We start from the raw sequence: 14,549 nt of genomic DNA, 5'->3' as shown, positions 1-14,549 counted from the left end.
GAATATCTAACTGTTTTATACATCTGTACTAGAATAAATAAAAGGGAAGCAACATTAAAAAGGATAGAAGGACACTCCGAGGTCTGCGAACATGACAGATGTTCCTTGAAGTCTCCGGAATGGCAGCAACTGAACAACTAAGAATGCGACTGGTATGAGGTACCTGGATATGCACACAAAAAATATGTGCAGGGAAGGGCATGAGTTCACCACAATAATACCTAGTAAGTGCCAAGCCTAACCTCGGTCGAGTAGTGACGAGGTCAGGTTAGGCCCTACTGGTATATATATAATAAAAACAAGACAGAATGAAATATCGCAGTAAAATAAAGCCTGAAATTTAATAAGGACGAAATCATAAAAGGTAACAGCTCAGTACACAAAGATAACAACAAGAGATATCCCGAGATACCGTCTTGTAGTCCCAAACGTAAATGTGTAGGGGGGTCTCCCGGAATGCCGTTCTGTATTCCCAAAGTAAATATGCAAGACAGGAGGATCTCCCAGAATACCGTTCCGTAGTCCCAAAGTAAATATGCAAGGGGATTTCCCGAATACCGTTCCGTAGTCCCAAAGTGAATATGCAGCTCAAACAACGGAAATAACAGTTGCAGCAAGAAAACCTACAATTTAGACTAAGTTCAAATCAAGGAAAAATAGGGGATTCACTAAACATACTGCACAGAGTTTCGATAAACAATTAAGGCAAGTATACATGCCATTCTAAGCTAACACGATACAACACATGCTGATATAACTCAAATAAGAAGGAAAACAGGTTATTACTTAGCAGAAATCGGGTTTCACAACAACTAGCATGTGTACGTACTCGTCACCTCACGTATATGGTGCTCACATATCAAAAACAGTACCAAATCCTAAGGGGAGTTCCCCAACACAAGGTTAGGCAAGCCACTTACCTCGAACCAAGCTGAACCAGTCCGTAACAATGCTCGTTCCACGAATATCCGAATCCAAATGGCCCAAATCTAACAAAAATCAATTACATATCATAAATATAACTAAAATGAACTAATCTAGCTAATGATATCAAAGCTAAAGCAAGAAATTGGAAAATCTCCCTAAAAGGTCTCCCCGGGCCCACGTCTCGGAATCGAGTAAAAGTCACAAAATATGAACACACATTTACTCACGAGTTCATTCGTACCAAAATTATCCAAAACCCACATCAAAATCCCAATCAAAACTCAAAAATTTAGTTGAAGAACTTCCACCCTTCTTCCCCAAATTTCTCACCCAATTCCTTAATTTAATGATGAAATCAACTATGGATTAATGGAATACAACCAAAAACGAGTTAGGATTCATTACCCCAAAGCTTCCTCTGAAAATCCCTCGAAATTTTGCCTTAATTCGAGCTCTCTAGGTCCTAAAATGGAGAATGAAATCAAACCCTCACACTTAGCCCTTTTCTGCCCAGTTATTCCGCATCTGCAGACCATCATCGCACATGTATTACCGCACCTGTGAAATTTCCATCGTAGGTGCAGATTCTACTTAAAAACCCAGCGTCCGCTTCTGATATCAAAGGGTTGCTCATTTCACAATTAAAGTGCTATAAAAGGTAAAAGGATCAAAACAATGTTAATAAAGAATAAAAATGGGTATAGGCTCGTAGTGTGGGTGCCAAAAAAAGGTCTACATGCTCAAAAGGGTTTACTAGGGATCAATTTTATTTGTGATAAGAAAGATCTAAAATCATTTCTCAAACCGAGCATCACCTCAAATTTCGTTTAGACTCACATATCGGGCAAGTTCTAGACACAAGTACAATGACATGGACTATATAAAAATCTCACTTCACACATGGCACATGACTCACTAAGGACAGTCTCATTCAAACTCTCAAACTAATGCAAGTATTCACGAAGCCACAAGATATTAAGCATTTAGCACAAAGTGAACATAAGTTAAGAAAATGAGATATAGGCGTCACAAAACATGCTATCCAAATAACGAAGACATCATAAGAAATTTTAGCACATAGGGAAGACACTAACATGCCCAAGTCTAAATATTCTAATATCAAACAAGTTAAGGGCACCTAGGACTCAACTTTCCTCCATTTATTTCCTAAATAATACCCTACTTAAAATAAGAAAACTAGGACCCAGTTCAAACTACATCCCATGGAAAAGAACTGTGGCAAAAATAAAAAAACACGAGGGATTATTACTACCTAAAGGAAACTAAAAGACATATCTTTGGATTTTTGTTTAGACTTTCATCCCTCAAGAAAACTGTCTAGGAGATCCATCGTCGAGAAAGGTCCAAATTTTCTACCTTTTTTATTCCGATTTTTCTTTATTTAAAAAATATTAAGCTACTAAAATACTACACAACTATGAAAATAAAAAATAAGAAGCTTAAATCAAAATAAGAAGTTAACATTTTTACTAACATACTACTTCTAATTATCTAGAGGAATCTCCCATTCCACACTTAAAAGAGGGCAGTATCCCCAATGCACAAATAAAGCAAAGGCCAAAGCAATCTCGGCTCATTAGGTACTCAGATTTCCCCCCATGTATGGTCCTTTGTGTAGGCACCCCCTGCTTAGTTCTCATCATCTAGCTCGCTTTTGCACTCTTCCAATGACTTTGCTTCCTATGCTTATAATCCTACAACATAAAAACAGACACTACAAAAATAATATAATAAAAATAAAAGACAGTAGTAAAGTTGGGTTGCCTCCCAACAAGCACCTGATTTAATGTTGCGGCACGATGCAGAATCTCGCCTAATCATTGGCTAGTAACACCTTCGACTTCTGACGATCAAAGTCACCTCCATAATAGTATTTTACTCTTTGCCCGTTCACTAAGAATGTGCTCTCGCCACCTATGGTGCGTAGCTCAATTGTACCATGTGGAGTGACTCTTACTACCTCAAACGAGCCCAACCATCTCAATTTGAGCTTTCCCAGAAAGCGTCTCAACCTCGAATTGAACAAGAGAACCAATTGGCCTGGTTCGAACTCGCGATTGTGAATATGCTTATCATTCCACCACTTGATCTTTTCTTTATACAGCTTGGCATTCTCATACGCGTGCAAGCGAAACTCATCAAGCTCGTTCAATTGCAACAACCATTTTTCACACACTAATTTTGCATCAAAGTTCAGCTTCTTTATCGCCCAATAGTCCTTGTGATCTGGTTCCACCGGTAAATATCATGCCTTCCCATAAACCAGCTTGTAAGAAGAGGTACCGATTTGAGCCATAAACCAGCTTGTAAGGCGGTCCGGTATGCCCACAGAGCATCATCAAGCTTTGTAGCCCAATCTTTCCTGCTTGCACCAACCATCTTCTTCAGAATTTGCTTTATCTCTCTATTGGACACCTCAACTTGTCCACTAGTGTGAGGATGGTAGGCGATTGCAACCTTATGTTTGACCCCGTATTCTCCAAGAGATTGTCCAACAGATTGTTACAAAAATGGGTTCCCCCATCACTTATCATCACTCTCGGAGTGTCGAACCTTGTAAAGATATGCTTTCTCACAATGTTAACCACAACCTTGGCATCATTGGTAGGAAGAGCAATGGCCTCCACCCACTTCGACAAGTAGTCAACGACTACCAAAATGTACTTGCACCCTTTGGATGGGGGAAGCAGATAAATTCCCCACACATCAAAGATTTCAACCTCCATAATACCATGTAATGGCATCTCATGCCTTTTTGTAATCATTCCCGTTCTCTGGCATCTATCATACTTCCTCACGAACTCATGGGTATCTTTAAACAACCTAGGCCAATAGAAACCCGATTGCAACACCTTGGATGCTATTTTGTCACCCGCATGATGACCACCATAGGGTGACACATGATAGTTATGCAAAATATCATTTATCTCAGACTCGGGCACACTTCTTCTCATCAATTGATCATAACACACTTTGAAAAGAAATGGCTCATCCCACACGTATGATCTCACATCCCGCAAGAACTTCTTTTTAGCATGAGGTTGAATGTCAGGTGGCATTTCTCTTCAAGCTAGATAGTTCACAATATCCACATAACATGGCACCTCCCCAGCAGTAACTGCCAATAATTGCTTATCTGGGAAGGTTTACTTGATGACATCTCCCTCAGCTACATGACTCTGTGTTTCTAGCCTGGACAAGTGATCGGCCACTTGATTCTCTGTTCCTTTACGGTCTGGATCTCTAAGTCAAATTCCTACAAGAGTAAAACCCAACAGATTAGCCCTAGTTTAGCATCTTTCTTTTCGAATAAATACCTGATGGTTGCATGGTCTGTATAGATGATGACTTTGGTGCCAACCAAATAGGCCAGAAATTTATCAAACGCCCACACTACAACAAGCAACTACTTTTCTATCACAACACAATTTATTTGAGGAGGAGTGAGAGTCTTGCTTGCATAGAAAATTGAGTGAAATATTTTGATCCTCCTCTAGCCAATTATGGTCCCAATTGCACCATCACTAGTGTCACACATCAACTCAAATGACTCGTTCCAGTCAGGAGCCAATATGATTGGTACACTCACTAACTTTTTTTCCAGCTCCTCGAATGCTTTCAGACAAGCATCGTCAAACTTTAATGGCACATCCTTCTCTAACAACTTGCACAAAGGAGAGGAATTTTTTGAGAAATACTTTATAGATCGGCGATAAAAACTTACATGTCCTAGAAAGCTCCTAACTTCTTTCACTGAAATTGGTGGTGACAACTTTTCAATTGCTTCCACCTTAGTCTTGTCAACTTCCAGTCCATCTTTGGAAACCTTGTGCCCCAACACTATACCTTCACGTACCATAAAATGACTCTTTTCTCAATTCAGTACTAGATTAGTCTCTTTGCACCTAGCAAGCTATTTAGCAAGATTGGTCAAGCATTCATCAAAAGAGGGACCAAACACAGAAAAATCATCCATAAAGACCTTCACAAATCGTCCCACCATATCGGTAAAAACAACCATCATGCACCTTTGAAAAGTCGCAGGTGCATTACATGACCCGAATGACATTCTCTTAAATGCATAAGTGACATTAGGGCATGTAAAAGTAGTCTTTTCTTAATCTTCTGGGGCAATAGCAATCTAATTATACCCCGAATAGTCATCAAGGAAACAATAGTATTCCTGTCCGGCTAACTTGACAAGCATTTGATCAATGAAGGGGAGAGAGAAGTGATTGATGATAGACTATAATATCATATTTTAGTCGATTATTATACTCTAATTTACTGTACTTTAATTGAGTTTGAGCTTTAATCGCTAGTGTTTTGCACTAATTGTGTGTTTTACGCCTTGTAGGAGTAATTCCGATCTATATAGATGTTATGGAATGAATTCAAGCTATTCCGGAGCTTTGAAGTCTGATTAAAAGTCCAAAGAATTAAGTCGGGATCATGTTCGGGGATCAATGGATAATAGTGCACTTTAAGAACGAAATGAAGAATCGAGTAGGCATACTGTGTAGTATCTAGTAAAATGCACATAAATTTTCACTCATAGATCCCTTTGGGCTACACAATACATCTCTGGAAAGATATTTAAAAGGTCTACAACTTTCATGCCTTACGTTTTCCCAAATTCTCAACAGAATAGGGTGAAAAGGGAACGGTCGCACACTGATTGCGCAGAACAATGTGAAATGTGCGCGGCCAAGTGCGCGGCCGCGCACGTCCAACTCCGGAAAAATGTCATATTTCCTGGAGGAGAAGGTGTTTTTATTTGGTCCCGACCCTACTTGGTATATATACATGAAAAAATGGTATTTTATAGACTTTAGCATATCTAAGACCTAAGGAAGCTAAGGAGAAGAGGGAGAAGCAAGAACGCAAGGATTTCACCATTCATCCTCACTCAAGACAAGGGTTTGGATGTTTTATGTTTTCCTTTGACTAAACTTAGTTGTGATGAATTTTTCCATATCCATTGAGTAATTCTTCCTTAGGGATTGATGGATTTGGTATTTTGAGAATTGTTTGTGAATGTTAACTCTAGTTTTATGTATTGAATTGTTTTGGGTATTTTTATTATTGCATATATATTCACATGTTTATGTAATTGAAAGAGGCATAATTTGTGATGTTTTGCATTATCTTGTTGGTTGAATTAATTGATTCTTATTAGTAATCGAAAGAGGCTAGTTGATATTTAGACCTAGTTAGGAAGATAATCGAAAGAGGTTCTCCTAAAGACTATTCCACTACAAATTCCTGCATATTTTCACCGAGCTTAACTTAGTTCATATCAAGGTTGAGACTTAATCGAGAGAGGAGTTTCTACTAAATGGTTGACTATAATTGAGTGAATTCGAGAGACTCACTTGAAACTTATAACTGGATCAACTAGAGTTAATTCCCAAACAAGTATCTTACACCTATCCAATCAACCCCTTTTTTCTCCATTTGATATCTTCTTGCTTACTCTTGTTGCGATTGTTATTAGTTGATAGTTTAGACTCTCAGTTAATTTTAGCATAAATCTTAGTTAATCATTTTGGATAGCAATTTAACTACAAACTACAATAATAACTGTTTAACTCTAATCCCTGTAGATACGATATTTTAATTTACTATATTCGACTAGCGAGCATATTTTAGTGTGGGTTTCAAGCTCGTCAGTGATCTTTTCATGTAGTATTATTCAACTTCCTATAAGCTATGCATATTCACCAACCAATCACAGTCCTAGTTGGGAATAATTCATTGTGTTCATTCACTACAACAGTCATAGCCTCCCCTTTAGGTACACATTGGACAGGGCTTACCCACTTAGTATCGGAGATAGGAAATACTATACCTGCATCGAGCCACTTAATCACTTCTGTTCTTACCACCTCTTTCATGACTGGATTTAGGTGGCATTGGTGTTCCACGCTAGGGTTGTGTCCCTCCTCCATGAGTATTTTGTGCATGTAGAATGCAGGGCTAATACCCTTTATGTCAGACATTGTCCAGCCAATGGCATGTTTGTGCTCCCTCAGTACCCTCAACAACTTTTCTTCCTACAAGTAAGACAAATGAGAAGAAACAATCACAGGTAAATTGTTAGAAGTTCCCAAATATGCATAATAAAGATGTGATGGTAAGGGCTTAAGTTCCTGCTTTGGGGCCTCCTCAACTGATGGTTTAGGGGAAGGGCTGATTGTCCTATTTAGGGGCTCAAAAGGGGATAATCCCTGCATGTATAGGCAGGATGCATCTAGTATATGCATCATATCCTCAACCTCTTCATCAATCTCCAAGCTATCGAACAACATAAGTGCTTTTTCCAAAGAATCGTCTAGATATACACTTGGATCAATAAGCTGCTCATCTACCTCCACAAAAGATATCATAGACAGCTCCTCATAATGGCGTGGGAGTTGAATCGCCTTGTAGACATTGAAAACTACTTCCTCGTTGTCCACTCTCATAATTATTTTTCCCTCTCTCACTTTAATAATTGCATCAACTGTAGCCAAGAGAGGTCGTCACAATATGATTGGAACTTTGTCATCAGCCTCATAATCTGGGATAATAAAGTTCGTTGGGGAGATGAATTTTCCAATTTGCAGCAACACATCTTCAATCACTCCTTCAGGGTAAGCAATGGATCTATCAGCTAATTGCAACATCACAGTAGTTGGTCTTGGAGCTCACATAACCAGTTTCTTGAACAAGGACAAGGGCATCAGATTTATGCTCGCCACGCAAATCATAAAGAGCACAACCTATATCAATATTACCACTCCGCACAGGAATGGTGAAGCTGTAGGATCCTTAAGCTTTTGAGGGAGCTTGTTTTGGACCCTCGAGTTGCACTCCTCAGTAAGTGCGATTGTCTCGAATTCAGTCAATCTCCTCTTGTGAGCCACTATATCTTTGATGTACTTAGCATATTTTGGAATTTCACAAAGTACATCAACCAATGGAATATTTAATTGAACCTGGCTCAACATAGAGAGAAGTTTGTTAAACATGTGATCATCATTCTTCTTCTGCAACCTTTGGGGAAAGGCGGTGGTGTCCTTGCTGTAACTACTGTCTCTAAACTTGCATCATCTTTCTTTGACTCATGTTTTGCTTTAGGAATCAACTCCCTATCATGTACAAGCTTATCTTTTCTATTCTTTTGCTTCTCTTCTAATTCCCTTCCATTTCTAAGTGTGACTACATTAACTTGAGGATTCTTCTCTGTATCACTAGGAAGCGCACCTGCAACCCTAATATTTTGATTTTCCGCCATTTCCCAATTTATCTCTCAAGATTTCTAAAATCGCTCCTGAATTGTTGATTGTCAAGCAACAACTTCTTCAACAGGTCAGTCGTATTCTCCTCTACTTGTTGGGGTGGCTTCTACGGTTGACTGTAATTTCCTTGGGGTCAATACTGATTCTGAGTTGTCTGATTCCTACCCCATGAGAAGTTAGGGTGATTCTTCCAATTTGTGTTGTATGTGTTCCCACATTGTGCCTGCTGATTTATCATACCTCTACTTTGTTGCCCCACATAATAGATGGATTCAGGATTTGTGGCACATATGTCACTCGTGTGACCTTCACCACATAAGTCGCAGCAAGTAGACATTCTTTGCACATGTTGCATCTGTTGTGCTTGATGCATAATCATTTTATTCATCTGATTTGGCAACCTTGCTATATCTGCCCTCATGGCTAAGAAATCATCGAGCTCAACCACGCATACTGCCTTTTGTTTAAGTGTTCTTTGTGGTTCCCCATATCCTTGCCAATTATTATCATTAGCAGTGAAATCATTTAGCAGGATCTGGATTTCAGTATACGGTCTTGCCATGCAACCACCACCACATGCTGAGTGAAGATTCATCTTTGATGTTTCGTCCAACCCATCAACGAAAGTGTGACCCAAAACCTCATTAGTCTAACAATGATGTGGGAAGTCTCTGAGTAGCTTCTTGTGTCTTTCCCAAGCTTGATGAAGAGTCTCGCTGTCCCATTGTTAAAACCCAAGAATCTGGCTCCTCAGCGACTTTGTCTTCTTAGTGGGAAAAAACTTGATTAAGAACTTTCGTTTTAGATCATCCCATGTTTTGATCGAGTTTGCAGGCTCTTTCTGCAACCATTCTTTGGCTTTCCCTAGTAGTGAAAAGTGAAACAATGTCAGTCTGACGTAGTCCTTAGAAATATTCAGATAATTATAAGTATCTTTATTTCCAGAAAATTCTGAATGTGCCGCTACTGATCTTTATGAGATAGAACCACATACTACCTTGTGGACTGAATCGGCTATACCATGTACTGTTTGAGCTCAAAGTGACCCGTGATATCTGGCTTCACTATATCCTAAGTCATATTAGCAAGATTAGGCCTTGCAGCCTCTATCACTGGTTGCTCTTCATTACCTACCATCTCTAGCGGTTGAGGTTGAACTATGATGTCCAACTCTCCTTCTGTTCTAGTTCTATCTTTGACTTCCCTCCTTACCTTACGAAATGTTTGTTCTATTTTAGGATCAAGAGGAAGGAGGTTGTTCGTACTTTTACTCCTCCGCATTCAAGAGAAGAGCCTGTGTTAAAACAAATAAAGCAAACTAAAAGTTAAAACTAGAACAAATAACGAATAAAAGCTTAACTTAGATAAACAATCAATAACTAAGTCCCTGACAACGGCGTCAAAAACTTGTTAGTTCCCCAAGTACACGCAAGTATACGTGGCCGTCAAGTAATAAAGTGAATCGAAAATCGGATGTCGAACCCACAGAGACTTAGAGTAATTGTTAACTAAGCAAACTAAAATCAATTTACTGTCCAGGATAATCAAGAGTGTTGTTTTATATTAATCTATTATTGTGAAAATTAATCAAGTAACAACTAATTTATCAAGACGCAAATGTGTATGATGAGATTTTAAGCAGAGGAGATAAAGATTCTAGGGTTGTGGTCGGTTTATCAACTCTATTAAGTTCAATAATCACACACATTAATCCAGATTATCTATGGTTGCTAATTGACCAAATCGTTTATGAATAGCATGTTCCCACAATGCCATTCACCTATTCACAATATATCAATCCTATATTTCTATGGTATTGAGTCTATCATGAATGAATATAATAAGGTATTCAACTAAGCAAGAATGTTAAGTATATTCCTATCCTAACCACAAAATCATTTCCTGAGTCACGGGTTCAGGAACAAGCTCTCTTTAATTCTACTCTAATTTAAACACGGATTTCCCAAGCATAGCGTAGATAGTAGGGTGAATTGGTAGCTACAACAAGTCAAAAGTCAAAACTAGAATTAAAGAAACAACAACAACATGATAATCCGAATTAACGAAGATGTAGTTAGTAAAGGTTAATAATCATGTCAACCACAACCCTAGAAACTAGATTACATAGTCATTCATGTTCGTAGTAATAATTTTTCAAGTATTTTGAATAAAATATTTTTAAAGAAAAGATGAAGGAATGAAGAACTCGATGATTTTCTCCTCCAAAAATTGTTCCACGTGATATTCTTCCTCCAAGTAATGTCCAACCCTCCAAAATAGGTTTAGAACCCCTTTTATTCATATAAGGGGCATGTAGGGTAGAAATCCCCAAGTCCCAGCCGAATTAGGACAAAATTCATCCTTTGGCGTCTCGCTTGGCGCCTGGCGCCAACCTAGACAATAAACTTTTTGGTCTTCTGTCAATGGTGTATTTGTTTGTGCCTAGCCCCAACCTGGACAACAAACTTTTTGGTCTTCTATCAACGATGTTTTGGTTGGTGCTTGGAACCAACATGGGCACCTACTTAGACTTCCTCCAAATTCTTCCCTTTTTATGTCAATTTGCATGCAAACTCCCCAAATCACTTCCAATTGACTCATACGCATAAAAATACCATTATTAAGCTCGAGTCACAAATATTCACACCAAAGTTAACAATATCAAGGCATAATGTAAGGCAAATTACATTAAAAAATATGAAATTTTAGCCAAACATTATATGCGTACATCAGAAGCATAGTAGCAAATAAGTTCATACAGTCCAAAAACTACTAATAAAAACAGTAGTTATAGCAAAATATTGTTATAAGCAAAGCACATAATCAACCTTAGTTTCTCCCTAGAAAGTACTTCAAGGTGTTGATAACTTTTGTGCAGAAAGAATCATATGAGGTCTCGACATCTTTGGAAAGCCTGTCCATCATGTCTGTCATGTTCTGGATAGCCTTTATCTCGTGCTTCTTAGTAGCTCCCATATACATCCTTAGCTTAGCTATATCCGTCCATGTCTCCTTGGTCACTTCTCTGATCTTGTAAACTTGTTCCTGCATGATGTGAGCATGCTTCTCAGGCCTTCTAAACCTTGTTGAATATGTTGTAGGCTGCTAGGAGAAGTCGAATATATCTCAGCTGGCTCAAAAGGTGGTTCAGCATTTGTTGGTGCCTTTGGTGATTTCACTTGCCTTACCCATACATCTTCAACTAAAGTGTATCTAGTCAGAACAAAAGTAGTCTTATCATAAGTGCTGGAGATGACCTTAGGTGAAAAAGGTGACGGGTCTACCTTCATCACTTCATTGATATGTGAGATAAACAAACCATATGGTAAACAGGAAGCAAAGTATGAAAATTCTCTAGCATATACTGACGAATCAACACAAATCGGTCAAACCTTTTGTTTTGCATGAGACAACAAAGTACAAAGATGTCTCAGGTAGTCAAAGAGCTAAAAGAACAAGTTTTTGGTAAACGAGTAGTTTCAATCAAGTGGGATAATATATGATGTTCAAATTTCAAGTTTTTAGGGCCAACATCTAGGGAATTTTCATATAGCATAACTTTTACTTCATTCAGAGATGATTTTAAAATCCTTTGGCCAAGAGTTTCAACAAACACATCATAACCATGAAATTTTTGCAGAAAAGATTTTCTCAAATTGTTAAGCATCAAGCACAATACGAGTACCCAAAATCATAGATTCCAAATCGTCTATATCATTCACAAACAAGTTTGCATAGAACATTCTCATAGATTCTTCATACATAATGTTTCCAACTGTAGCAAATAGAGGTGATAATCTTTGAAAGTCAAAAATTGAGACAACGTCACAGTACATATCCTTTATGAGAAGACTTAAAGTGAGACCATATGCCATAGTTTTGATTTGTAAGATTCAAGATTTGATTTCTCCAAGGGTCCGTAGAAAATCTTCTTGTCCTCAAGCCCAAAATCAATACTTTTAATTTTTCCCTTCTTGCATGCAAGCCTTTTGGGGTATGGTCTATAAGTCTCATGCTGGACCTTTTCTGGATCAATACTTGGTCTGTTTGAGAGGATCAGAATCAAGGAAAGATTTTAGGTCAATAATTTCTTTTGGTGTTTGGGCCTTCCGAAAACGGTGGCTACGCCGTGTGGCAGTGAAAGACGAGAAGGTTTTAGGTTTAGTCATAGCGGATGAGTGTCTGAAAAGTGGTGACAAAGAGTGAAGAGGGATGATTCAAAAAGGTTGGCAGAGAGTGTGAAGGGTTGTCTCGATTGAAGAGAAAGGGTAGGAAAGGGGGATGAAGTGATTGTTACGAGGAGTTGCTTCGACAATTCATATAGCAGGTAATTATTGCAATCAGTCATGCAATTAATAGATACCATCAAAAGACTGTACATTGCATAAGGCAATAAAATATTTTTAAAAATATAGTAGAATAGGTAAAATTCTCTAAGGAGCAGGCATAATACCAACTTGATTGCGTAAAGAGAAAAATCTTTCTTTCAAGAGAGGTTTTGTATAAATATCAGCAAGTTAAAACTCAGTATTGATAAATTCCAATATCATATCACCTTTGAAAACATGATCACGAATAAAATGATCCTTAATTTTTATATGTTTGGACTAGAGTGATGTATAAAAAATTTTGACAGACAAATAGCATTGGTATTATCACATAGAATATGAATGGAATTTAGATGAGGTTCATAGTGTAAACGTTGATGCATAACCCATAAAATTTAAGTACAACAACTTCCAACTGCGAGATATTCAACCTCAGTTGTTGATAGTGCAACACAATTTTATTTCTTACTATGCTATAATATTAGAGCATTTTCCAATAATTAACACGTCCACTAGTGACCTTTCTGTTATTTTTGTCACCTGCAAAGTCTGCATATGAGAATCATTTGTGATTAAAATTATTAGAGTGAGATACCATAAACCAAATTCAGATGTATTGATAAGATATCTAATGATACATTTTACCGCTGTGAGATAGGATTCCCTGAGAGTCGACTGATACCTTATACATTTGTATACACTGAACATAATATCTGGTCGATTGGTAGTGAGGTACATGAGAGATCCAATCATGCCCCTATACATAGTTATGTCAACACTTTTTCCATTTCGCTTTTCTTCAAGAGCTGTTGATGGACTCATAGGTGTTCCACTGGATTTTGAATTATCCATTCCATAACCTTTTTATGAGCTCCCGTGTATACTTGGTTTGGCTAATAAAGAATCGTTTAGATGATTGCTTGATTTGAATCCCAAGAAAGAAAGTTAATTGATATATTTAGATGATTGTTTAGATGATTGCTTGACTTGTGTCAATATTACCTCGTTGAAAATCATGATCTATTAAAAAGAAGCTTAACATGTCATACCAAGCTCTAGGAGCTTATTTGAGACCATACAATGCTTTCGATAGTTTGTAAACATGATTAGGAAAATCTGAGTTTATGAAGCTTAGTAGTTGTTTTACAAACACTTCTTTTAAGATGTATCCATTAAGAAAAACAGTTTTGGTACCTATCTGAAATAGCATGAAACCCTTGTGAGCTGCATAAACAAGGAGTATATGAATAGATTCTAACCTTAGTATAGGAGCGAAAGTTTCTTCGTAGTCAATTCCTTTTTGTTATGAGTATTCTTGAGTTACCAATCTTACCTTGTTAAACACTATTTGGCCTGATTCGTTTAGCTTATTTCTGAACACCCATTTTGTTCCTATAATATATGCACTAGATGATTTTGGAACTAGACTCCACACCTTGTTTTTCTCAAATTGTCCAAGTTTTTCTTTCATAGCTTCAAACCAGCAGTTGTGCTTGAGTGTTTCATCCACTTTCTTCGGCTCAAGTTGGGATATAAGAGCCATATGAGAATTTAACTTCTGAGATCTTCTGGTAGTAATGCCTTCTTGAGGGTTTCCAATAATAAACTTGTGGGGATATTCACCTTTCCATTCATTGGATATCTTTTCAGCGCCATCTCTACTCTTTCATGGTTGTACATGATTTTCATTTGTAGATTCTTCAGTAGTCAATCTAGTTTGCTCATGTATCAATTTTGAAGCATCATTCTTAGTGACTTGAATTGTTTTTGGAACACCTGAAATTTCTTCTTCTTTTGCAGAAATATTCTCAAAGCGATGGTTAGTATGAATGAATACTACATGTATAGATTCTTCTACAACAAAAGTATGGTTATTGTAAATTCTATATGCTCTACTAGAAGAGTGATCAAGAAATATACCTTCATCACTTCTAGAATCAAACTTATCAAGGTTGTCCTTACCATATTGTGAACAAAATATTTTCATCCA

The 14,549-nt window shown here is 37.6% G+C and overlaps 1 protein-coding gene across 1 annotated transcript; it reads right to left on the bottom strand.

Moving 5' to 3' along the window:
• Positions 1-2,761: 2,761 nt before the first annotated feature.
• LOC142181550 (uncharacterized) lies at positions 2,762-3,327 on the bottom strand. Its single transcript, XM_075254464.1, has 2 exons — positions 3,249-3,327; positions 2,762-3,174 (listed from the first exon to the last, which is right to left on the bottom strand). The coding sequence occupies exons 1-2, from the start codon at positions 3,325-3,327 to the stop codon at positions 2,762-2,764; spliced, it is 492 nt and encodes a 163-aa protein (XP_075110565.1).
• Positions 3,328-14,549: the final 11,222 nt, after the last annotated feature.

Source organism: Nicotiana tabacum, chromosome 6 (genome assembly GCF_000715075.1).
Source record: "Nicotiana tabacum cultivar K326 chromosome 6, ASM71507v2, whole genome shotgun sequence".
NCBI lineage: Eukaryota > Viridiplantae > Streptophyta > Magnoliopsida > Solanales > Solanaceae > Nicotiana > Nicotiana tabacum.
Note: the sequence above shows the minus strand (reverse complement) of the source record. Positions and strands in the feature narration are given on the sequence as shown.

What these genes read in the sequence shown, in the direction of transcription:
- LOC142181550 (XM_075254464.1), bottom strand. Translation starts at nt 3,327, where the DNA reads ATGGTTGGTGCAAGCAGGAAAGATTGGGCTACAAAGCTTGATGATGCT. An exon ending in CCGGACCGCCTTACAAGCTG is followed by an intron (nt 3,175 to 3,248) that starts GTTTATGGCTCA and finishes CGGTGGAACCAG; the next exon opens with ATCACAAGGACTATTGGGCG.